This window comes from the organism of the source record quoted next, unplaced genomic scaffold, assembly GCF_019419815.1.
Source record: "Pyrus x bretschneideri cultivar Hongxiangsu unplaced genomic scaffold, Pyrus_bretschneideri_v1 Contig12, whole genome shotgun sequence".
In the NCBI taxonomy this organism is placed as follows: domain Eukaryota; kingdom Viridiplantae; phylum Streptophyta; class Magnoliopsida; order Rosales; family Rosaceae; genus Pyrus; species Pyrus x bretschneideri.
The window spans coordinates 6637012-6664835 of record NW_025999413.1 but is presented as its reverse complement, the minus strand read 5'-3'; the positions used below and the strand labels follow the sequence as shown (position 1 = coordinate 6664835).

Below are 27824 nucleotides of genomic sequence, written 5' to 3'. Positions count from 1 at the left end.
GTCACACAAATCCGTTTACAAGACAATCTGGCCAACCTCTTCACCAAATCACTGCTGAAGATGACGTTTCAGAAGCTTGTTCATGGAATTGCTATGCGTAAAATTTCTGAGTTGTAACTTTGCTATTTCTCTTTGGAATTATGTCAAACTTAGGGGGAGTATCCTGTATATACTTGCTTGATCTTAATGTACTCTTTTTCCCTACGATTAGGAGCATTTTTCCCATGGGGTTTTTGCTACCTAACTAGGTTTTAACAAGGCACCCACCTTGGGCTGGTCATATCCCTAATGACGTCCCGCAGACGTTTCTTTTGACTTTGCATTTCTCACACATTTTTCCTTAGACTATGGATTTTGTCCCTACTCGAGTTTTTGCCATAGCCTTAGGGTTTTTTAGTGAGACTTACTACTTATGCAAGTTCTTACCTTATTGAGAATAAGCGTTGTTCCTTAGAATTAATGTCGATGAGTCGACTTCCTCAACTTCTGTATGATGCTAAATCTACCTTGAGTTTTATACACTCAAGGGGGAGTGTTGTAAACATTCCTAGTTTAAGTGTGATTGTGTAAATCCTAGATTAGATTTGATTCCAGTTATCCTTTCCTATTGTATCTTGTATTCCTTGGGGATGAAGAAATATCTTCTCTCATTTACTACTATAAATAAAGGCACAATGTATGAGGGATAACAACACACACATTCCCTATAATTCTACAAACACATCTCTCTCTCTCTCTCTTCTCCTTGCCACCGGTCATCCTAAACTTGTCAGATAAAATAGACCACAACATATATATATATATATATATATATATATATACACGTATTATATGTAGGGTCACATATTAATCCGGAATATACATGTAAGTTCTTTTTCTCCTTATGCAATTAGAGGGGTTTAAAATTGTAGAGCTTTACTTAGACACATGCACACATGTGCATATAGATAGAGAAAACCAACGTCATTCACGTGTATATAGAGATAGTTGAAGATCACGTTACGTACTAATGTCAATGATAAACAAAACGGAGTGAATTAGTTTAATCAAATCTTGATCAAGCAACTTCCCAGGCATGCATTCTTGTCGTTGACGATTCAAAGCCTCGTATATATATTTTCATGAACTTCCCCATAAAACCATAATCAAATTAAGAGGATGATTACACATGAACTATATAATTAGCTAATAAAATATTTCATAGATCATAGATGGAAACCTTAATTTACGTACATCAAAACAACTTGCACAGTATAATGATTTATCCTAGCCCTAAACTGTAAGATAAGATAAATGCTAAGGAGACTTCCTCAAAGTGGGACTTTTCATAAATTCTCTGATACCTCATATTTTAATGTCAATTTTTGTGCTAACATTATAGAATATTGTGCCAAAAACAAGATGTGACAGAGTTCTGCATTTGAGAGTCTCCTTAGCATTTCTCATGAAATAATTAGGACTAAATCACAAAGTTTTGTTCATAGCTAAATTGGGATTATAACCCTAATTGAATATGCAAAGAAACGAGAAACAGTGAAATGAAAGGAGGGAAGTCAAGGTATATAAACAACGTCGAGCCTCGGGCGCAATGCATGGCGTACAATATTGAAAGAGGTTAGCTTTCCATCCGACACGAAATTAGTGAGTTAGTAAGTTAGCATTACCATACTTCATCCATAAATATCGATGATTTCTAATCCATTAATTCAAAGAAGATGTCTCAATCCAACCTAAAAATTGAATGAAAACAAGAGATGTGTCTCAAAACAGGTGTCAGTTTATCAACGTACAAGAAGATGTGTATGTGGCTTGCTGCATGCATTGATGCACCTGAAGAAAAACGCCTCAAACTTTTCAAGTCAAATAAGCTTTTCACTCCCCAAGACAAAATTGACAATAATTAAGGTTTCAATTTGAGCGTTTGAAGAAATATGAAAAAAAAAAAAAAAATCAAACTCTATGTTCCAAGTTCAAATCATCTCCACACTCCTTAGCATATTTTAGTATAGAATATCGTTTGTAGTGAAAAAAAAAAAAAAACCAAAACACCAAAACAGATTATTTCACGTGCATAACGATGCGTATAACATGTTTGGTAGAGGTATAAAATGGTTTTCTAGGAAATGTTCCTTTTAACATGTTTATGTTAGATTATGAATTCAAAATTTTTTTCTCTTTTTAAAATATGTGTTCTTAAAATTCGCATCTTAACAATATAAACATATATTTGACAACGTAAATCTGATAAGATCAATAACATCATACTCACTAAGATGATTTCTTATGGTATTACATTTTTTTTCTTCTAGAATCATACACTTTATGCTAGGGGGGAGCCAGAGCGCATTTGTCGGGAAACTAAGTAAATTTGTGAGAAAAACAACATTTTAGCGCATCCTAAACCTAATTTACACTTCATATATAATTAAATAAAAGAAAAACAGTATTTCACCCTTGCCACTTAGTACTGCGGTCTGGTGGTATTCCTCTTCACTTGGAAGTGACATGTTACATAAAATTACCTCAACTATTGTGCTAGTCACAGTTTCATATCCCATCTTTAAAAAATATTGATGTCATACCTCATATTACAAATTTGTTACAATTTCATACATTTCCAACCCTATGTGAATTTCTAGCTAGCTCCATCCTTACTACTAATTTAATTAATTGGGTAAATTATATAAAACTACCTTAATTATTGGACCAGTTACACTTTCATACCCCATCTTTAAAAAATGTCAATGTCATACCTCATCTTATGAATTTGTTACAATTTTATACATTCCGTGAGTTTTTTTGTCAAATTTTTCATTAAATAGTGACGTGGCTTAAGATGGGGCCCACTTTCTTTTAAAAACTGAAAAAATAAAATAATTTAACTTTTTTTTTTGCATGGGGGACCCACTCCTAATAAAAACCAACCTCACCCACCCGTAGTCTCCTTCCTTCCCCTCTCTCTCTCCCCCCTTTCCTCCCGTATTCTCTATTCCTTTCTCCCTTTCAAGCTGCAACAGTAGCCTCGTCGGCTCTGCCGTCGTCCACAAGCTCCAAGCCCTAGGCTTCATGAACCTTATATTCCACACTCGCGCTGAGCTCAACCTCACCCTCCAAGCCGACGTCGAGAAACCCAGAAATGTTCCTGCACCACTGAACCTCACTGGACCCTAAACCAAACCCCATAAACCCCATCGAACCCCAACGTAGCCGCCTCCTGTCCCTTGAGCCAAAACCCACAACCCCAGTTAAGCAAAGCCCAAAGCTTTCTCCGTTCCCAAATTGCCACCACGTGTTCGAAACAAGAGAGAAAGAAAAAGATGGATGCACGGGGATTTTTCGTGGTGATGGTAGAGGTGTCAAATGGGTAGCAACAGAGCACACCCAGTTTACGAAATTCCAATTGGGATTTGATTTGTTTGAGTAAATTAAAAATTGGGGACTGAAATGGGGAAGAAGAGTGTGGGTGATGAGTTCAGGGGAGACAGGTGGGGAAGAAGGTTGAGGGTGATGAGTTTGGAAGGTGGGTTGGGGGAAGACAGGAGCGGGTGGGATCTGGGTTTGGGTTGGGGGAAGATGGGAATGGGGAAGAAAGGTGAAGGGGATAAGGGGTAGGTCCCCCCATGCAAAAAAGAAAAAATTATTAAATGATTTTATTTGTTTAGCTTTTAATATTTAATTATTTTTTTTAATATTAATTATTTTTTTTAAAAAGAGTGGGTCCCATCTCAAGCCACGTCACTATTTAACAGAAGAAGTGATAGACAAACTGATGGAAAGTATGAAATTGTAACAAATTCGTAAGATGAGGTATGCCATTGACATTTTTTAAAGATTGGATATGAAACTATGACTGATCCAATAGTTGAGGTAGTTTTATGTAATATAACCTAATTAATTTGACGATGGATTGCTGATGAGATGTCTACATAATGCTTTTTTTAATTAACTAATTTAGGAAAAATATGGAGTAAACTACAACAATAAAAGGACGAAATAATTACTCTTTTTAAATGGTTGTTGGCTTTCAAATAATGCTACGTAATTACCCAGACCCTCAATAATTTCATAAATAGAAAAAAAAAACAATAATTAATTCGATAACAATAATGCCAACAACAATATGCCTCCTCGCAGACTCACAAACAAAACTTGTTTATTTTTATTTTTGTTGGAATACCACCAAGATTGTTCTTGTTAATTTGTTCATCAACACAGAAATCGGATCTTCGAGGAATATTGGACTTTAGTCAAAAAAATCATATGCAATGTATCTATAGCTAAATGTGAAGAACTATATTGAAAAGATTAATACACTAAATTAATATTAATTCATAACTGGAGACACCCATAGAGAAGAGAAAGACCTGGGAAACCAGCCAAATCTTATGCTATGATTTCTATCAACTATCACCATTGGAGTACTTGTAAGAATAGTTTACAAATACAATTCTTGTAAATCTTTCTCAATCTTCATGTTCCCGAATTTGAAAAAAGAAAAAAAGAAAAGAAGAAGTGCATGCAAATAAATATAACAAGAAATATGAAAAACACGATGAATTAGAGGAAGAAGAAGAACAACAACAAATGCCTGGCTTTCCCATGTACGCCGCGAAATCTTTTGCCCACCGATGAATTCTCCACCGGAAACACTCACACATGTTGATCGTATAAGCTAGACATGATAAATATGATACCCCAAAAAACTATGTAATTTCTTCTCGGAAGAGTGAGTAGTAGTACTAGCACTAGCACTCATGACAGACCATATTAATTTCTTCTTCTTGATCTTCATAACTGTCCGTGATTGCTGCTCAAAGAAAACCCAAAAACATGGACGAGACAGAGAGTGAAAGAAGAGTAGTGCGTGGAGGAGTCAATTAATAATGCAGTGGAAAATATAAAAAGGGGCAGAAGTGGAGAAATGTTTATGTGTTTCGGAAGTAACTGCCACGCGTTGTAGAATGAATAAATAATAGATTAATATGTCTCATTTTTACTGGATATTACTGTAAAAACAAATAAACTTATTATGATTTAAGTGAAGGATATTACTGTAAAAACAAATAAACTTATTATGATTTAAGTGAAACAATAATAGTTATGTACATAACGAAATTTAGGTTATATGAAGTATTTCTCATACAACCCGATATTTTAGGAATATTGAAATGCTTCTCATAAGAGAGAGAGAGAGAGAGAGAGAGAGAGAGAGAGAGAGAGAGAGAGAGAGAGAGAGAGAGAGGTTGTATGAAGTTGTTCCCAAGAAGATGATGAGCGTTTCCCGTTGATGTTGTTTTCAAAGGAGGAGGTTTCCCGTTTTGTTTCACACTTTGGAGCTCTTCTTTTTGTCTTCCAGCTGCTCCAAGAGTCGACGAAGATTAAAGTGCCAATTAATTGAGTACTACTTCATTGGCTTTTGTTTGATTGTTTTCTGCTTAATTGTTGGTTTAAATTAATTAGTTTTCTCAACAAAACTAGCTTGATTTAGGGAACAATGTAAATCCAAGATTGCAAGTAAAAAGAAGCCTGGGTCGAAGCTCCCTGTCCGGATTCCAAGCTTTATAAGTTATCGTCCAACTAACAAAATTATTTTGAATTATAATAAATCTGGTTCCTGATCATAACACCAAAGAAAATACATAAATAGAAACATTTTCGGCTGCCGGCCTCTCCCTCGGAATGCGGAAGAAGACGGATCAGGATCCTTTCCTAATCTAAGGATAAGGATCCTCATGATCAAGGGATGTGGGCCGTTGGATGAAAATCCAACGGTTATAATTATTATAATTTTAAAAAGATCCCCTTGTTTGTAACTGTTGGATTTTCATCCAACGACCCATATCTCTTGATCATGAGGATCCTCATCCTTAAATTAGGAGAGGATCTGGTCCGAAGAAGACCTCCAATCCTCTCCCATTTATTAAAAATCTTTGAGGGAATAGGTACGTACCCTAATATATGTTTTTATATATGGATGTTAGTAGAAGTTTGGACGAATAGTTTGTTTATTGGACAGAGTGTGACATCTGTCCACCGTTTTCGTTGTCTTGGTATAAACCTCCTTTTAATATTTGTTTTGGTCAAACTTTTGGGAACAATTAACCTACATATTGTTGGTACGTGCACGATCATGCATTCTGAGTAGTGGAGATCAAGGTTTGGTCTCAATATACATTCACACGTGTCTCATTCGGTGAGTGTCAATTGTTAATATAGGCAAAATTATAGGAATGAAAATCGTCTTCGGATTCTCCAATCACATTTGTTTATCGTATATCGTGTGATTTTAAATCATTTTAAATTTTAAATTTAATATTAAGTATAAACAATACCTAATGAAAACTGGTTGTACAATGTACGATGAACATATGTGATTAGAGGAGGATTTTCGAAATCCTCACAAAGAGGATCCACAGAGGATCCTCATTCAAATTATAGATGCATACTTCAACGTGTGGTTGATTTGTTAGAATTTCTTTATTATCATAAAAATAAGGCGTGTACGACTAGTTAATCGTTATTAAAGAAATTAAAATACAACTCGATAATTCTGTATAAGCATACATGTGAGGTTAGGTAAACTTTTAAATGTGGGACATTTCATATTTTTTGATAAACTTACGATGTAATACATTTCTTCACATCCTCACGCGCTACTTGATTAATAGTGAATTTTCTAACATATTACATGAATGTGTGATCATTAGGCTTCGCATGTAAGTCATCATACTTTGATACGGTAATACCATAAATGTTTCGCCCATAAATTCAGTTAGCGGTACACAAAATAGCCTAACTCTTTATAAATATATAAATATTTAATAAACTTCTGATCTCGGACATTATTCACATTCCCATAATCACTGTTCTAAAAATCCCTGCTTAGCGCCGCCTAGGCCCTGTCTAGGTGCTAGGTGGTTGGTTACTGTCCCGATTATTGCCTAGGCGTCTGAAAATTAAGAAAGGGCCCATAGACCTACTGAGATGCCCGCCCAGACCTGTTTAGGCATCGACTCACTTAGGCAAAAAATAGATAACTTTCATTTTGCATTTTATTTTTTTTCAATAAATTGTAAGAAACTTGTCAAATACTTAAATGAGCACACATTATATGTTTGTTCCCTATGTTTTCATTATGTTCCAATACTTCATAATATATGTGTCATTCTATTTTGTAGTTTATGATGAAATTATATATATTTTAAGTATAAACATACATTTATTTACATGAAATATAATAGATTTAGTTAAATCCGTCTAGTCCGCCTAGGCGCCCGCCTAGACCCCACCTAGCCGCTTAGGCGCTAGGCCCCAACTCGCCGTCCGACTAGCGCCTAACGTCTTTTAACTAAATAGCAAGCTGATCAATAAAAATGAGTGAGTTAGAGAACATATGCCCCACGGATAATTTTTCTTATTGTAGTTAATAAGTCACAATCAGACATAATTAACACTTCGTCAATTGAACTTAAATTACATAAGTTGACTACTAGGGTGTGGTAGAGCTGAGACAAAACCTTTAACAATCTTTTGTCATCACTCTTCAGAATGGGCAATGACAACAGGGTCAAATTAATGGCACCAACCAACTCCTTTAAAAAATGGAGATCAGAGGGTGGGTGATTGCAATTCAAACCTTTGTACAGAACGACGAGATGGGAGAGGAAGCATCCGTATAAGGCTCGTCACATGCCACACTTGGCTGTAACTGCACCGTTGAAAAAAATGTACTGTCAGTTTCTCTCCTTATTTCTACCAAGCCCATAAATTTGTGTTTTGGCACGTCCTAATAGTATCAAAAGTCAGAGCTTGACTGGGTTCAACACTTATTTGTCTTAAATGTTGTTTTTCGATTTCAGTGTTACGAGATGGTTTGAGAGAAAAAGAGAATAGATGCTCCACTGTTGGAGGTTGCCAACAAACAATAGTGTGTATAGAATTGTGTTATGCTTGTGCGTTGATCTAACTTCTTGACCAAATGATTGTGCACCAATTGAGACCGATGGTTCCGTTAAGTTCTTTTTTATGCCTTGAGTGAACGATGACTTAAAGCCAATGCAAAATAAGTGCATGCCTAAGTAATAACTAAAAATGAAAGTAGAAATGAAAATAAAGGGAGGGAACTAGATGTAATCATTTTTTGATGTAATCGAGATTACAAACGTCTATAAAAGTAATTCTAGGTTGATGAGCCAATCTACATGACTTGAAAAGTAAATAGACTTGAAAATGTTAAGAAAACATTAAACTCTAGCAAGATTCAGGCATGTAGGCCAAGATAATGCTCGAGGAGTCCATCGAGGTCACTGGTATTGGACTGGACTAAAAAGGAAACATTGAGATCAAATAGGTGATCATGGTGGTTGGAATTGCACATCAACCAAATCATACCAGTGGTGACAGAGTTGTAAAAGTTTTACATTTCAAGGATCGTAGGCAGTGTTCGCTTTGAAGGAAGGCTTTGAGATTGTACTAGAAAAACTAGACGTTTTATTGAAGAACAATTTGGGTTGTGCTGAAAAGCAGTTAGGTTGATTAATTGGAGAATCACTTGAGGTTTGTATAATCGTAAAGATTGATTTTGACAAAGGTCCTCATCTTGAAGGTTTTTAACTCTATTTATAGGTAGTGGAGAAGGAGCAACCTTGATCTTATTGCTAAATTGGCGGAGGGGTAGATCGATCATTTGACGTTGAACATAACTACTATTCTTGGTTGGTGGCTATCAACTGTGTCCTATGGCATTTTGTACAATTGATGCGGTGATATTAACCTCTTTGGATGACGTGTTCATTGACATTTAAGGAGGCAAGATATTCTCGAATTTGATTATCTATGTGGTAGGTGCGCTTCGAGGAAGGTTGAGTCCTAGCCATCAGACGTGTGAAGTGAAGTGGGTGTCGTCCAAGCTCTAGGATAGAATTCTTGATGGGCCTCAGAAGTTGGTGGACCGGAGTCGTATAACTTTGTGTGAACAAAAATATATTAGCCCCATAACATGTCTTATTTTATTTATGGCCCAAAAACGTCCAAATTTGCTTTGCAACGAAGTGTTTAATCTCATGTGTTTATTTTTCTCGATTTGTCCTCATGCGAGCAAAAGGACTGGCACATTAAGTCTCCTTTGGCATGTTGCTCCCTGTTACATGCATGGTCGCACTAGCAATTGCACCATAAATTTGAAAATATAGGTGATGTTGCTACATAGGTTGGTAGTGATGGTGTAGAACAATATCAATAGAAAGAAGATGTGGCAATAGTCTCGGTGGTGGTGAATAATTCTTTGATTGTTATTATTGCATATTTGGGCATAATCAATTACGCACCCATAACACTGTTCGCTCTTGACCATCAATTTTCCTTGTAAAGTGAAAGTAAGGCACGTGTAGTTGTTGACAAAGAAAACAAAGGTAACCAAGATGTATATATCTCGATGTTTTCCATAAAGTTTTGAATTCTCGGATGTGTAAGATTTAGTACGTTTCAATTTTTGGGGGTTAAGTCGACGTGATGATGGTTTATATCATACAAGAGATCCGTTTGTCTCTTAAAGCAAGAGGACCAAAATTGACTTATTGTTTATGCATGTGCATGTCAACAGTAAAATGTTATGAATATGCATGCATGGTTGGGCTAAGAAGCACCGACATGATTCCCAAATTATATGTGCACCAACCCATCTTTGAAAATAATGTATAACAATTTATTAACAATTTAATTAGCTTTAAAGGGTGGATCAAAGAGAAGTATAAGCCAATAAGAGTAGTTTAAAGGAATCTTATCCTTGTAACAAAGCTAATAGTGGAATAAACGATTCAATTATACTCAACTTGCAACATTTTATTTAGATGGGGACTGAATCATCCAAATCTCATTAATATCCTCTGTATCATTCTCTTTAATTCCCAGTACAAACTTTGCTGTTATTTCACTCATTAATCTATTTTTACTAACGCATGGTATTGAACTGCAGAATTTATAACCTTGCCCTTCATAATTGTATGCAGTTTATACTCTATCGTTGATATTATGAATGTTGGGAAATAACTTGAGTGTCACTAGTCGAGCGTGGCACCATTTAAGCATACATCATTTGAGGTTATAAGAAGGTCGGTGCAAACATGTTAAAATACATATGTTCATATTATATATATATATATATATGTATATATATAAAAGAAAGTCGGTGCAAACATGTAAATACATATGTTCAGGTCGGTGCAAACATGTTAATACATATGTTCATATTATATGTATACACACACAGGCCCTTTAACAAGAGAGATCTTTATTTTAAAAAAAAAATGAAGATATTCTCTTAACCGTTGGATTAGTTTTAATGAAATTGTGTGATTGAGATTAAATCATCAATTTCAACTACACAATTTCATTAAAATCAAATCAAATCCAACAATCAAGAGGGTGTTCTTATTTTTTTAGAAAGATGGAGATCCCTTTTGTGAAAGGATTCCCCTCTCTTTCTCTCTCTCCCCCCCCCTCTCCCTCTCTCTCTCTCTATATATATATATATATATCGACTATGGAACATACATACACACAAGAACCCACAAACGCAGCATACTCATGTTTTCCTCAACACTCAACATGCATACACCCTGATTTGGTGGATCACTTCAGTTTCCTTTCTATGGCTAGAATTAATAACCACCGCCATGGCTACCATTGCTGCCACTACCGTAGCCACCACCTCCACCACTGCCACCACCATATCCGCCACCACCGCCCCCTTTACCTCCTCCTTGTCCACCTTGATGCCCGCCACTACCACCACCTTTACCACCTCCACCATAGCCACCACCACCTCCACCTTTACCACCTCCTTGTCCACCATTTCCACCACCGCCTTTACCACCTCCGCCTCCACCTTTTCCACCTCCATGGCTGCTGCCAGCTCCTCCTTTACCACCTCCTTGTCCCTTACCGCCTCCACTGCCACCAACATATCCACCGCCTTGACCACCTCCACCACTGCCACCACCATATCCGCCACCACCGCCCCCTTTACCTCCTCCTTGTCCACCTTGATGCCCGCCACTACCACCACCTTTACCACCTCCACCATAGCCACCACCACCTCCACCTTTACCACCTCCTTGTCCACCATTTCCACCACCGCCTTTACCACCTCCGCCTCCACCTTTTCCACCTCCATGGCTGCTGCCAGCTCCTCCTTTACCACCTCCTTGTCCCTTACCGCCTCCACTGCCACCAACATATCCACCGCCTTGACCACCTCCTTGGCCACCACTTCCACCTCCGCCTCCACCTTTTCCACCTCCATGGCCGCTACCACCTCCTCCTTTATCACCTCCTTGTCCTTGACCACCACCGCTTCCACCTCCACCTTTTCCACCTCCATGACCACTGCCACCTCCTCCTTTACCTCCTCCTTGTCCTTGACTGCCACCGCCCTTACCCCCACCACCATATCCACCACCTCCTCCTCCTTGTCCGCCACCACCTTGGCCACCTCCTCCTCTACCACCACCTTGGCCACCACCGCCTCCTTTTCCACCACCTTGGCCACCGCCACCTCCTCCTTGTCCACCGCCACCTTTTCCGCCTCCATGTCCACTACCCCCTCCTCCACCGCCACCGCCTTTTCCACCGCCTTGTCCACCACCACCACCTCCTCCTTTACCACCACCTTGTCCACCTCCATGGCTGCCTCCTTGACCACCTCCTTGTTGGCCGCGTCCTTTACCACCACCTTGTCCACCGCTGTGGCTACCTCCTTGACCTCCTCCTTGTCCACCGCCTTGTCCACCGCCACCGTATCCACCTCCACCTCCGCCTTTTTCACCCCCTTGGCCTCCTCCATATCCAGTACCACCACCAACTTGACCCCCTTCTTGTCCTCCACCACTGATAGTTTGAACACCATTTTCACCTCCATGCCCACCGTGCCCAGGGCGGTGATGGTCAATGTCCTCTGAACAAATGAAATTCATTGCAATAATATGATCATCTTGTTTTAAGCATTGAAACAGATAAAATTAATCCAAATACTATAATAATGGGAAATAAAATTTCACAAGACAGATGTTTACTTACGTGTTTCTAGTGTGGCTTCTTCAATTTTAGGGTTAGCAGCGTAACTAGCACACCTACCACGTCGACCGAAGCCCTCGTAAGGAATGCAATCGTCTACCGTCTTGTCTTCCCCATTTCCTGCTCAAGTCATATATGTACTGATCAGTGAACTAGTATTTAAAACCTGATCAGTGAACTAGTATTTAAAACCCCAAATATGCATGCAATTTAGGAATTAACCATGAGAATATTTTTCTTAAGAAAAAAATTATTTACATCATGCAATAATCAACTTCTGCCAATCATCTTGCATAACCATTTTTACACTAGAATTTTATAACCATCTTCTTTTATTTTATTTTATTTTTGTTTTTTCTTTTCACTTATTCATCAAATATAAACATGGAGTAAGAAATGTAATAAATTGGATTTGGTGTTTGAAAATCTTGAAAAGAGGATACTAAAATACTGTTAGTGTAAGTTCCACCATAAAAATAATTAGTTGTACGAAAAATAGTTCAAATTACGTATTAATTAGTCTGCAAAGTTTGTAAAGCTTCTAATGCGAGACATTTTATGATGCGAGACATTTCAAGCAGCTGTGAATGTTAAACCGAATAAATGAAAGAACAAAACCTTTGGTCTCATGATCCTGAGGCACTACTTGAGCAGCCACACAAGAAAAAATGAGAACGAGCACAAGCAGCTGCAGGCGCGGGAAACTATTCATTTTTTTCTTCACAAACATAATACTCACAAAACCACACTCAGAAGGAAATGTCTCTATGGATGGAAATCTTTGAGAACTCCAATGTTTTTTCCAGGCTTTTGCTTGGCTTTATTTATATTGCAGGTGGAGGTAGTAAAATACGAAACCGCCATTGATTAAATTGGGTAGATGGGATGAGAACAGAGATCTGAACACTCAGATAGGTACTTGGCTACTGAAATGGTTGGCACATAGGCTTTGTGCATGTGCATGTCTCAGTTATCACTTCATCTGGATCGAAAGAGTGTAAAAAGAGACACGTGTATAGATTGAGCTCAGCAGAGAGGGTTTTGTGTTGGCATGTGGCCTCCCGAGTTCACAGAGTTTTCAAGACTTAATTTGTGTTCAGTCTGTTATTGCAGAAAGACTAGGAATATTCAAGCAATTCAACAACTTGAGTAACTTATAATTATAATAGACTTAGCTGAATTTATTGAGTAATAGACTTAGCTGAACTTATAGGATTATAATTGTATTAGGATATAGAGAACCATTATCAGATACCCTCATCGTTTCGTAGACATTGTAGGAGGGTTGCAATAGTTTACTCGTCCAAGTTTGGCCCTTGCAGTTAATAATTTCCTAGTTGTTCAACAGATGTGAGATTTATAGTCATAACAAGCATTTTTACTTCGATGAATTTTCAAACTTAATACTTGTACAATACTTTGAAAATAAAAACGTGAAGTCATTGACTCATTGGGCTTCACAAACAGATCACCCACCGAAGCCGAATATCGGGCTTCTCATAAAACATGTGAATTGCACTACTAGATTCCGTTCATTCATCTTGCGTCTGCTTCACTGCCGAAACTTGACCTTTTTCATTGCAACCAAAAAGAAGAGATGAGAAAACGTAAACTTTCTTTTTTCTTTGTTCATATATTTTTTTCCAAACCAGGTTGTCAAAAGTTGAAGCGGCCACATCATTTTATGAAGCCTAAAAATTAAGGGTGATCCATTTATTTTGTGCATGCACTGGTTGTCTACTTTTGTTATTAGTGTACTATCGTTTTTTCATTCTTCTTTTTCCCTTAAAATGTTAAAGAACTGCAGCAATTGTAATTTCATCGTTATTTTTTAAATTTATTTGTAATGTAGTCGAGTTTCACTGCATGAATCCCATTAAACACTGAACTGATATTTCCTTTCGAAGCCTGAAGGTGGTGGCAATTTTGAACTAATTAAGAAAATTGAATGTAAGGTGAAATTGTTTTGTACGAATTAATTTATATTCGAAAGACGTTTAATTATATGATTCCATCAGCATATAGCACATAGAAAAGCAAAACATTAGAAAGAATGCTATATTATATGTAATGCTTCATTTAACATAGCGGATCATGAGTACAAAGTGCAGAACATTACATACGTACGTGATCCCATGCATACATATACACAGAGGCAGCGTTGAGGGAGAGCGAAAGGTGCAATCGTACAGGGCCTCCAAATTTGAAAGGCCCCCAAAAATTTTTGGTATCTTATATTTATATGTAATATTGTTATATATTAAAAATATACTTTTATTAGTACTTTAAAATCTTATAGTGTACTTTTTATAAGTAAATTTTCTTCTTTCTAAATATAAAAATTTGAAGTGCACAATGAGATAGTAGAAGTGCCAATAACAACACCTTAAAAAACGATTTTCTTTTCAATTTTATTATAAAATAATGCTATATATTCAAGTGAAACTTTAGAGTTAGAGTTTTTGAAGCTTTTTTTTTTCTTTATTTGGTTGCTTAAGATTGAATTGTTATTTATTATTTAGTGAAAGTTATGTTTGTAACTCTTTTTACTTATTTAATGACATTTGTAAACTTACAATCAGTAAGTTCTAAAGGTTGTTTTGATTTAATTTATTATTTTCTAGTACCAATATATTGTCTTACTTTTAAAAAAATAAAAACTATCTTAAAAATGGGCCCTTTTATAAATTTCGCACAAGACTCCCGAAATCTCAGAGACGGCCCTGCATATACATTCATATATATGCATGAAGCTTATTCATATTTTCCTACAACGCAGTATATCTAGGCATATGGTTTCAGTTTCCTCCGCCACCGCCTCGACCGTAGCTATCATCCTTCCCATATCCACCACCACCACGACGTCCCCCACCTCCCCAACCTTCGCCACCACCATGTCCCCCTCCTCCCCAGCCACCTCCACTACCACGTCCCCCTCATCCCCAACCTCTGCCACCACAACCACCTGCTCCCCAGCCTCCATATCCTTCATGCTGCTTTGTTACAGAATTGTCTGTAGACATGTAAATTTCGTTGCATACAAATGATGCATCACAAAGTTCCACGTGGCATGTGACTCATCACAAATGGACAAGTCATTAATGACATGTATATGACACAAATCAAGCAAAGCAAGTGTAAAAAATTCCCAAAATTCGGCAAAAGGGAGAAAATCCCCTTAAAATCGGCAACGGGCCCAAAATCTCTCAAAACTGGAAAGAAAGCCAAGGCATCTTCACAAAATAAAGAAGAATTGAAGATTGCTCACAAAATAGGCAAGAAAGCCCTATAATTCAGCCAAGCAAGGGAAAATGGCTGAAATTAAGACACAAAATATGCTTAAATTTTCCCGTGGACGAATCAAGACACAAATCAAAGCCAAATCCACCCAAAGGTTTGTCTTTGGAAGTCAAATCCACCCAAAGGTTTGTCTTTGGAAGTCTATAAATAAAGGTCCTTAGACAAGCATAAGGTCGAGAATTTCTACATTTAGGGTAGAAAATCCTACATTCAGAAGAACCTCTGCACAAATCTTTGAAGACTAATATGTTGCCAAAGCTCTCTTCGAAGAACTCACAACCAAAGCCGAAGCTTTCTTTCGACCAAAGCTGAAGCATTCCCTTGAAGAATCAATAAGCATTTGTGCCGATTCCTTCAAGACTTTATTGCAAGCTCAAAACTTGTAACGACGTTTGATTCAAGATCAAGTCGCCAAGACCCTTGAATTAACGAAATCCCGTATCAACGTCACCTTTGCTGCAACTTTGAGATGAAGACCATCCAAGCGTTGTTTCAAGCTTAAAACTTGAAGCAATCGTTCAATCGTTCATCCAAGATCAAGTCATCACGACCCTTGGATCAACAACCTACGCATCTACATCAAATTTGAAGATTGAATCAGAGGAAAAGTTGTAAACAAAGATTGTAACCTACAAATTCAAATCAATACAAATCTACTTTATACACGTGTTCTCGTTTCATTCGATACAGAATTTTTGTGTTTACATAGTCCTCTACTGTTTTTGATTATTCCCTTCATCGGTAACTACTACTTGAGACTACGGCCAATGTCCGTATCCATGGTCATGTTCATGTCCATGTCCATATCCGTGTCCATATCCATGCCAGTATCTGTGTCCCCATCCGAAGGTTTTTACACCATCTATAATGTTACCTCATTTTGCCACATCAACTGCATATGTATAGAAGTTAATATATATGTTAGCCCTTTAGTTGAACTTGGGGAGAGTATATCGAGTATACTGGAGCCAGTACGAATACAAAATCCTAGCTATATGTTATTGAATTATGAACTGCGACACTATCACGAACTTAGTGAAAACAAAAACCAAATTCTTGTACACTATGACAAATTTAATAATTGGGTAGCTACATGTGGTTTGGTCGATTGTGCATATGTAATGGGTGAATAGGTGTTAATATTGATGAATTTGTTCTTTGAGAGGTTCACAAAATGCAGAAAAATAGAGAGGGAGAGAATTCAAAAGAGAGAGAGAGAGAAAAAAGAGAAAGAAAGTGAAACTCTATTTTGATTTCTTGATAGCCAAGTTATGATTACAATGGTTGTTATATAGCTCTTCCTTACTTAGCTAATATTTAGCTAAACAACTAACTCTGCTCCTTATCTCAACTAACTTGTAACAACCCATCACTCATTAATCTATTGACAAGTGTCATCTTATTTAACCATGCTCTTCACTTGGATTAACCTCTTCACTTGGATCCTTATCCCCCTTTAATCGTATGCTCAAGTGAATTGAGCATAAGATTGCCACAACGTTGTTGAAACAAGGGTGTTAACAAGCCTTTTGTAAGTATATCTACAGATTGCTCAGCAGAAGAAACATGGTGTACATGAAGATCTCCCCGGGTGACCCTTTCTCTCACAAAGTGATAGTCTATCTCAATATATTTTGACTTGGCATGAAACACTGGATTTGTTGAGAGAGCTATTGCTAAGATATTGTCACAATATATGACTAGAGGTAGATGAATATCAACATGTAAATCACAAAACAACTATCTAATCCAAGCTAGTTCTGCAACTGTGATTCCTAAAGCTTTGTACTCAACTTTTGTGGAAGACCTTGAAACTATGTGCTACTTATTTGATGCCCAATAAATTGGATTTGAACCAAGATAGATAACAAAGCCTGAAGTGGATCTTCTGTCATTTGGATCACCTGCCCAATCTGTATCATTGTAGGATTGAAGATGTATTGGTCTTGGTTTAAATTGAATACCAAGATTTGAAGTGCCCTTGAGATATTTGATGATCCTTTTGACTACAAAAACATGTGATTCCATAGGTTTGTGCATGAATTGACATGATTGATTCACTAAGAATGCTATATTTGGTCTTGTAAATGTGAGATACTGAAGAGCTCCAACAATGCTTCTGTATTGATCAGGACTATGATATGGCTTTCCATCATTGTTAAGCAATATGTGATATGGGAGACATAGAGTAGCACAAGGCTTACAATCTTGTAAATCAACCTTGTTAATCAATTCATTGATGTACTTTGTTTGTGACACAAATAACCCTTATGTAACTAATCTTCAACCCCAAGAAATAATGCAGTTGCCCCAAATCTTTCATATCAAATTCAGCTGTGAGATATGTAATTACATATTAAATTAATTTAGAACTGCTACAAATAAGTTTCACATCATCAACATAGAGCAGGAAAATCACAATGCCTTTGAATAAATGCTGAACAAACAGAGAAGGATCAGCTTGTGAAGTGTTGAACCCCAAACCTGGTAAAGAACTTGTGAACCTGTCATTCCAGGCTCTTAGAGCCTATTTAAGGCCATATAAAGGCTTGTGTAACTTGCAAACATAGTTGGAATGATGTGTTGAACTTTGGAATTAGGGAGATTGTTCCATATACACCTCATTATGAAGAACTCCATGCAAAAATGCATTTTTCACATCCATTTGTCTAAGATGCCAATTGAACTGTACAGCCAATGCTAGAATTAACCTGATAGTTGTAGGCTTTACCATATGGCTAAATGTCTCTCCATAATCAATTCATTCTTCCTGACTATACCCCTTTGCCACCAATCTTGCTTTATACCTTGCAACAGATCCATTTTCATCTCTCCTAATCTTGTATACCCATTTACAACCAACTAGGTTCTTGTTAGGTAGTAATGGAACCAAAGACCAAGTCTTCTGTGTATGTAAGGCATTAATTTCTTCTGTCATGGCATCTTGCCACTCTGAAACTTTTGAAGCTGCTTTGAGGTTTTTGGTTCTGTGACAGATGGCTGAGAATAGCTTATAGAAGCTAAGAAAACCTTTTTTCTGAAGATTCCATTTTTGGATCTTGTTTGCATAGGATGAACATTCATTGGTATTGGCAATACAACATGTAACTGCTCATGTTGAAAGTCAGGACCCACATGGATAAGATATTGTGTAGGAGAGTAAGACTGTTGTACTATATTGGAACTCTGTGAATGTGAGTGAATAGACTCTGAGGCACTGGATGCAAGTGTATTCAAGGAATCTGAAGCTTTAGATGTTGTCAAATAATCTGAGGCACTAGATGAATGCAAGGTCAAGAACTTTGTGGTCTGAGATGATGAATGATTATGGGATGCAGGTGATACTACGTGATTATTTAATGAAATAGATGTTGTTGGAAGGCTTTGAGAATGCTCATGTATACTTGCAGATGATGACTCTATGAATTTGGGTAATTGTGCATCCCTAGAATATGGAAAGGTTGTTTCGTCAACCAAAACATGCCTAGATATATATATTCTTTATGTTGTAATATCTAGACAAATAAAGCCTTTATAATGACTTGCATAACCAAGGAAAACACAGGTTTTTGTTTTTGGTTGTAGCTTAGAGCTGTTGTATGGTTTAAGTAGTGGAAAACATGCACAACCAAAAATTTCAAATGATTAATGTTTGGAACTTGTTTAAATAACGACTGTTAAGAGGATTTGATTTGTAAAGTCGCACATGGCATGCTATTGATCAAATATGTAGTTGTAGCACAAGCATGGAACCAGAATTTAATAAGTAAACTTGCAATTTGAGGCAATGTGATTGCAATTTCTACAACATGTCTATGTTTCCTTTCTGCCAACCCATTTTGTTCTAGGGTGTGGGGACAAGATCTTTGGTGTAACTTGCATTTTTTGTGACAAAAAATGTTGAAACTTGGATCCTACATATTCACCCCCACCATCACTTTGTAAAATTTTTGGTTGTGCAGAGAATTGAGTACTCAAATAGGCATTAAAATGCACAACTGTTGCAAAAACTTCTGATTTATTATACAAATGGGAAACCCATGTATATCGAGTACATTCATCTATGAAGGTTATATAATACCTAAATCCTTAATGAGATAACAAGAGGCAGGTCCCCATACATCACTATGTCAGACCTCTAGAGGTTGTATAGACTTAGTTATAGGAAAATTAAACTACAGCTTAGTAAACTTTCCTTCCAGATAAGGTGTACATATTGATTGACACGTATCAAGTGATGGAATGATGTTATTTTGATGTAGAATAGTTGAAGTAATGGCATTTGATGTATGTCCTAGTGTTCTGTGCCACAGGCTTGTATTAACAGGTTTTGCTAGACAACATGTGTGCTTATGAGGTAATACAGGTGACAGATTCTTTGGTTTTTTTAAAGGAATAAGATAATAGCCCTCTCTACACAGCCTCTTGATTATGATTGTCCCTGTCAATTTGTCCTGAACCCAGAAAAAAGTATCATCACATATGAATCGACATCAATTGTCTTTACACAATTGATAGATGGATAACAAGTGTTGTGAGATCTTTGGAACATATAAAACATTCTTCAAGGCAAGTGTTTACTAGAAACAGATAATGTTGACGTGCCAATATGAGAAATATGCAAATTTGCACCACTTGCTATCAAATCTTGAAGGACATTTTCTTGATCCATCCACGAACCCCATGATACCATGGTTTTCAAGAAGCAACTTAATCTAGAAACTCCAAGTAAGATAGTTAGAATCATCCAACTTCACTGTAATCGAAGTAGGAACCGTGGAAATAAGGTTTGTAATCAAAGACTGAACAATTCTCAATTGGTCTGCAGTCATCATTGTTGAACTTTGAGAAGAAACTTTCACTAAGACTTTTGATCAAACACGTAGAAGGCAATCGAAGAAGAACAGAATCATGAAAAACTCAGGGATAAGAGAAGACCCCAAGTTTGTAAAATCACAGCAGTTTGCAAAACAGAGGATTAGAGAAAGAAAAACGATGCTTTTAATGGAGGTGCGGAAGCGCCATTGCATTCCTCAGCGATGATACCATGTTAATATTGATGAGTTTGTTCTTTGAGAGGTTCACATAATGCAGAAAAATAGAAAGAGAACTCGAAAGAGAGAGAGAGAGAGAGAGAGAAGAGAGAGAGAAAGTGAAACTCTATTTTGATTTCTTGATAGCCAATATAGCTTTTCCTTACTTAGCTGATATTTAGCTAAACAACTAACTCTCCTCTTTATCTGAACTAACTTGTAACAACTCATAATAGCTCACTCATTAACCTATTGACAAGTGTCATCTTATTTGATCCTTGAGCTGCTCTTCAATTGGATCCTTACAATAAGTACATCAAACGTGTAAAAGTGTAAACATATTGATGATGCTCAATTGTTTAAAACTAAGGCACAGTGAGTTTGAAGGAAAAAAAAAAGACAATTTAGCATAAACCAATATTAACTAGCTAGCATACATAAAGTAAAGAAGACTGCATGCACTAATTAATAGTTAACCTTTCTTCTCATCTTTAAATGTCAAACATCGGAGGAGACGAGAACAACAGAGCCAAACAGAAGGCCTAAAAAAATCAAAGCCTTGAAATCTTTCATGATTCTCTAATTAACCTTATGCTACCCAAAAATCTTACAAGAAATAAGACTAGAAGGAAGTGAATGCTAAGGTTTATCACCATTGTTTTTATAGTGCTGGAGGTGCTATTAAACGACAACGTAAGGGGGTTTAGCAGGCAAGCAGTAGACATTATGGAAGTGGTGCATATTTACTAGCTAGCGAGGAAGCAGATTTTAGTTAGCAGTATGGAAAGAGTATTGTACGTATGGGTACGTACGTTTGACTTAACTAGGATAAACACAAGTGGTTCAGGCGTTCAAGCAAGACATGTTTTGTTTGAGCTCATCATGCATGCGAATCTGGATACCTATTTAAGAATATAAAAAGTGATTGATTTTCAGTCGGTTGATTCAAATTGGTGCATAAAAGGTTTAAGGAAAGGGGGTTATTTTGTCATAATTTACATGGAATTAGACTTTATTAGTACGTAAACTGGTTTTTTACTACTTATAATTTGATAAGGAGACTATTTTGGTGCTCGATGTGAGTTCTAATAAGAGAACCATATGGATTGTTTGCTTATATAAATAATGGTCACTGCTCATAGAAAAAATTGACTTGTTATTAAACTTAGACCTATTATGAGTAGAGCATATTTCTGCAAGAGAGGAGAATTTTACCCTTGAAGTCAGCTATGCCTTCATCTTCTTCGTTGTTTTTAAAGGTCTGTTTAGTCTTACAAGTTACAACAACATACACTTACTTGACGAGAACTTATGGGGTCTAGCATTCAGACTACGTGTCAATGCAGCCCCAGACACAATAAAGCCCACATGCATACTCCATCCCTCCTCACATTGAAGCCTACCATTACTCCATGTAATGACCCCACTCTCTCCCACGTATACGTATGCCAGCCCAAAGGGCCACCATGTTCAAGTTTTAGATGAAAAAATTTCTCCACATATACAGTGCAATTTTTATTTATTATTTTAAAAATATTACATTCAAAAGATATTTCTATCTTAATATATACTATAGTAGATGAAAATTTTGAATCCGATACATAGTGGGTTAGTATAAATACAATCTATCACTTGTGTAAATACATCAATTAAATAATTAATAAATTAATTAAAATCTGTAGTAGAGTAATGCTAGGGAGATCAAGTTTTTTAAACCATATTTGCAAACTAAATGATGTGGTTGTACATGATTGGATTATTTTAAGTGTCAATTAATGTGCTTGTTTCTTATTGGTGACACATTATTTAGTTTGCAATTTGGTTTTAAAAATTGATCTCCATAGCATTACTCTTTGTAGTAGGTATTGATGCTACTGATGAGCCCCGATCTCAATGTTGATTAGACTAATTTTTCGATATGCACTCTAGACATGGTCATCTATGTTGAGAGTAGACCTGTTATTCGTGTCGTGTTTTTTGTGTTCGTGTCGTTTTCGTGACATACTTGATATCTTAACGGGTCGTGTTGTGTAACACCCATTGAAGTAAATGGGTAATATGACCCGACTCGAAATCGACCCGTTAATATTATAGGATAATATGATCCGACCCGTCACCTGTTAAAGAAAATATATTTTAAATCCAGAAATAATGAAAATGAAAAATATAAATTGACAAAAAAAAAAAAAATGGAAAACACAATACTAAATTAGCATATTACATTGTCACATAAATATTACTTTGAAACATAAAATAAAAAATAAAAAATAAAAACATTTGTTTTTTAAGTATTACATACCCCAAAATAAGAGCCTAATGAAAAACATTAGTACATTACTAAAAAATACCAAATGTTCAAGGATATACAAACGAAGAAAGTTGCGTTTTAAGGTTGAGGATGCAATCACGAGCGTTTAAATCTGCTTTCACATTTTTCACACTTGTAAATTAATGATTATGAACTTTATTTATTTAAAACTCCCTTAAATATACTATTCATGAGGATTTGTATGATTCTCATAATTTAAATGGTGATGTACCCATCCATAAAGCGTAGAAGATGCGATCATGAGCGTTTGCCTATTTTTTCACATTTTTCACATTATACGTTTTTTAATGTGTTTGGTATTTTTAAATTACTTGATATTTTTATTTTTAATATGTTTTGTAATTTTTTAATATCATTCTTTGCCTATAGTATACTATAAAAATAAATAAATCAAACTTAAATTTTTTAAATTTATATAGAATAATAATACAATGATACATATTTGATATACAATATATACATATACACTATGGATATTGTATTTTATAAGTTTTTTTATTAGTTTAAAAAATTAAAATCATCAAAATAATATTTTTCTTATCATGTTGAAACAGGTTACCTGCGTGTCACCCTCGTGTAAACCTATCGTATGACCCAATTAGTTATCGTGTTGACTCGAAACCCATTATTTTCGTGTCGTTTACGTGTCTTGTTAATGAGTCGTGTAAAGTGTCAGGTCTAGTTAAGAGTATGAATCCCACATCGAGAAAAAAAAGATCTTGCATGTGCTTATAAGTATTTGAACTACTCACCATGTCAATTGATTTTATGGTGGAACCTCAACTTTCTTCATGGTATCAGAATAAGTTATCCAAGTGTGTAGCTCAACGACCGCATATGCTCCGCGCCATCCAACTTATGTTGTCTACGTGTTAGGTTTCAAAATTCAGTCACATGAGGAAATGTGTTAAGATTGTATCCCATATTGATGAAAGAAGAGAATTTTCATGGGCTTATAAGTACGTTGAGCTACTACCCATATTGCTATAACTGATTTTACGGTGAAAGATCAACTTTCTTTATGTTATCAAAGCAGGTTGTTCCTCGTGTGAACACAGGTGCACCAAGTCACTCAATTTACTTCTAAGCACATATAAGGTAATTCCTTTTCCCGATGTGGGACACTCTTAACACATCTCCCCACGTGTGACAAACTTTCAAGAATAACATGTAGACAACACGAACGAGAGTTACTTGAAGCATGTGTGGCCGTGGAAGTTCACACGTGGGACAAATTGCTCTAATACTACGAAGCAAGTTGAGGTTTCACCATAATACTAATTTCCAATATGAAGAGTAGCCTAATTTACTTAGAAGCACATGCAAGGTCCCTTATTTCTCCAATGTGGAATTCACTCGATAGGGTGAAACCCAACAGCCACATATACTCCACCTATTGGTATTGTCCAATCTGATTACTATCTCATTCAAATCATACGTGAATTTATTTTTACTAATATATTTTGAAAAGAGAATATATTAATAATATCGTCTGTCTTCATTATAACATTTATAGGATTATACATTTCTACATTTGCATGGAATAAAAACTCAACGATTGATATTTCTGATCTGATTCTTTTCATCCTTACTCTTTTAGAAAGAAGCATTCATATTTTTATGGTTATATTCATTCGCAATATGCCCCCTTATGTGTGGCGAATGCCCAATGAGTGGACAACCTAACGGAGTGACGTAGAGCACATGTGACTATTTGACTTCATACGTGAGACAACCTGGTCTAATACCATAAAGAAAGTTGAGTTCACCATAAAACCAATTGACACTTATAAGCTCATACAAGGTCTCTTCCCATCAATGTGGGATTCATTCTCAACAAAAATGCCTCCATTGAAAAATTTCCTCGTGTTTGATCTTAATGATCACAAACAACTAAAAACACAATATAACACTTACCTGAAGAATCTTATGAGCGTTGAATAGAATTGCAGCCACCATGCATGTACATCTTTCACCGTTAATTAAACCTCAAGAAAACATTTTACAAACTACGAACCCTAGATGCAACGGCTCAATGGGGAGTAGAGAACTTTGGTGCTTCTATTAGGTGTGCAGAGATCACTTGTATTTATATTGGCACAAGTCATAGAGTTTCGTCCATAGAAGAACTCTACAACTCACGTGAAGAGCCTATTACTTGATCCTCACGCCAACTTTAGAGTTCTAGACTCTTTGAACTCCTTTAGTCTCAAGTTATATAATTCATCAACACTAATAAGAAGATCCCGGTGCTATTTAATCTAATCCCTACAGATTAGTCAGGTCTTACTATTCCACAATGACTATGAGACCCAACCCCCTAAGTACAAACATGAATAAAGATGAACTCCAACAGGTCTGTGATTGGCCTGTATACTTGGTAAGAAATAAAAGGTTGAAGATGAGTAATGCTAGGTAGACTAAATTTATATATGGACTAAATTTGCAAATTAAATAATACGTCACCAATAAAAAATAAGCACATTAACTAATACTTAACTAATAATCCAAATACCAAATTTATGTCATTAGTTTATAAAATTGAATCCACACATTAGTCTCCTAGCAATATTACCGGTGTGAGAATACCTGGACCTTTTCTGTATTTTGTTGGTTTTCGTTTTCCCCTGTTTGTTATCATTTGACGAAAATACCTTGCTTAATTCCAAACTTTGGAAGTAGTCCGGAGATTTTTATTTACTTGATTTCCATCAACCCTTCTACTTTGGCGTAAAATGGTGTTATTATAGATGTGGATAACATTTGATGTCTCATTGGCAATATGTACTATTAGAAAGAGCAGTACATATATAGCTTCATATAACATTACCCCGTATGAGTACAAGGGCTACAAACTACACATATTTAACACATGAAAGAGCTCCATGGACTATCATCAGTCCTTGGAGCTGGCTAGGGTCAACTTTATCGGTGGTGATATTTGACACGTATGCCATGCTCTCATGCTTGTACATATATACTACATGATCCCATTCCTATATACATGCATGCACGGAGCTTATTCATATTTTTCTACAACTCTGTACATGTGCACATGTAGACTCTCATATATATTAAGTTGGTCTAGCTTCGAGCCTATACCTAGGCATATGGCTTCAGTTTCCCCCGCCGCCACCGCGTCCCCCTCCTCCCCAGCCGCCACCTCCCCTGCCCCCGCCACCACCGCCACCACCACCGCTTCCCCCTCCTCCCCTGCCCCTGCCGCCGCCGCCACCGCCTCCCCCTCCTCCCCTGCCCCCGCTGCCGCCACCCCGTCCCCCTCCTCCCCAGCCGCCATATCCATCAGGCTGCTTTGTTTCAAAATTGTCCTCTAACGCTTCTGATTCTGTTCCTTCATCGGTAACTACTACTTCGGACTGCTCAGCAGGCCAACAACACTGTCCGCCGCAAGTGTAGCGGCCATAGCGATAGCAACACCGGCCACAATATCTGCCACCTCCACCTTGGTTAACTTCTTTTGGCTCATTCTCTACCGCTTCTGATTCTTCAGGCCAACAACACTGTCCGCCGCAAGTGTAGCGGCCATAGCGATAGCAACACCGGCCACAATATCTGCCACCTCCACCTTGGTTAACTTCCTTTGGCTTATCCACTGCACCATATACAAACATATATCTCTCTCTCTCTTAGCCCTTGGTAGACCTTAGCAAGTATCCAGTACATATATCGGAGCAGTATGAATACAAAAAACCCTAGCTATGAATATGTAATTTCGAACTACGACACTATTATGAACTTACTGAAAACATATCAAATTCTTGTACACATTTTCTTTGTTCCATAATAATTGGGTGCATATATGTGGTTTTGATCGATCGTGCAAATGTAATGGGTACATAGGTTCGTGTATTGTGTAAAGTATAAACTAGCATACGGCAGGCCTTTCAAAACCAGTCTTGAAAATTTTCATGCAGAATATGTAAACCAATATTAACTAACATACAGAAGTTCATAAATTAACCTTTCTTCTCATCTTTTGTTGAAGCTTTCTTCTCATCTTTGGTTGTCTCGGCTTCAACAGCGGAGGAGATGAGAACAACAGAGCCAAACAGGAGGCCTAGCAAAATCAAAGTCTTGAAAATTTTCATGATTCTCCAACTCTTATGCTACTCAAAAATCCAACAAGAAAGACTAGAAGGATGTGAATGCCAAGACTTCGACGATCACCATTGTCAATTTATAGTGCTGGGAGGTGCTACTACACGACAGTATACATTATGGAAGTAGTGCATATTTACGAGCGAGGACGCAGATTTTTGTTAGCTGTATGGACAGAGTAGTACGTACGCATGTACGTAGGTTTGACTTAACTAGGATAAACAATGCATCTTCGATTCTTTTCCGCTCGATATATGAAAAAGGATAATACTAAGGAAATCAAATTTTTTAAACTAAATTACAAATCAAATAATGTGTCATCAATAAGAAACAAGTACGTTAATTGACATTTAATTAATAATCCAATCATCTACAATCATATCATTTGGTTTGCAAATTGAGTTTAAAAAATTTGATCTCCCTAACATTATCTTTTAAAAAAAAGAAATACATGTTGTTCAGGCGTTCAAGCAAAGACACGTGTCTAGTTTGAGCTCTGCATGCATGCATGCGAATTGGACACGTACATAGACTTACCCATGTAGACACACCAAATTTCGTTTTATTATTTGTAATATACGAATATCAAAAGAAGAGTTAAACACTAAACGCACTAGGTTGAGGATTAAATTCTTAACTATCAAGGTAATTTACCCTTTATGTAGACACGTCAATTTAATAATTAAAAATATTAACCAGGGTATTTATGTAATGAGCCTCAACTCGAATGTTGATCTAACAAAAAGTTTTTGAGGTGGACTCAAAATTAATACGGTCACGTAGTATTGTTGTTTTGCTTAAATTATAATAGACAATATATATGTATATATGCATATATATATATATATATATATATATATATATATGACAGACAGAAGATGGACACATTGAATAAAAACTCAAGAATTGATGGTCTGATTTTTTTCATCGCGACCTTTAGAAATAACAATCCATGTTCTTCTGGTCTTATT

At 36.6% G+C, this 27824-nt stretch overlaps 2 protein-coding genes across 4 annotated transcripts; both read right to left on the bottom strand.

Moving 5' to 3' along the window:
* Positions 1-10215: 10215 nt before the first annotated feature.
* LOC125474433 (glycine-rich cell wall structural protein 1.8-like) lies at positions 10216-13353 on the bottom strand. Of its 3 annotated transcripts, none has more exons than XM_048578206.1 (4): positions 12691-13342; positions 12076-12192; positions 10982-11953; positions 10216-10708 (listed from the first exon to the last, which is right to left on the bottom strand). In XM_048578206.1, exons 1-4 carry the CDS (start codon positions 12800-12802, stop codon positions 10659-10661), a joined length of 1251 nt encoding a protein of 416 aa, XP_048434163.1. In that variant the 5' UTR covers positions 12803-13342; the 3' UTR covers positions 10216-10658. The 3 variants fall into 3 exon arrangements, with proteins under 3 accessions (XP_048434163.1, XP_048434162.1, XP_048434161.1); XM_048578205.1 differs by having other exon boundaries at positions 10216-10981; positions 11255-11953; positions 12691-13337; XM_048578204.1 differs by having other exon boundaries at positions 10216-11953; positions 12691-13353.
* A 12497-nt stretch (positions 13354-25850) lies between these two features.
* On the bottom strand, positions 25851-26922 carry LOC125474539 (glycine-rich cell wall structural protein-like). The gene is made up of 2 exons (XM_048578464.1): positions 26717-26922; positions 25851-26347 (listed from the first exon to the last, which is right to left on the bottom strand). Exons 1-2 carry the CDS (start codon positions 26841-26843, stop codon positions 25851-25853), a joined length of 624 nt encoding a protein of 207 aa, XP_048434421.1. The 5' UTR covers positions 26844-26922.
* Between the last annotated feature and the right edge of the window lie 902 nt (positions 26923-27824).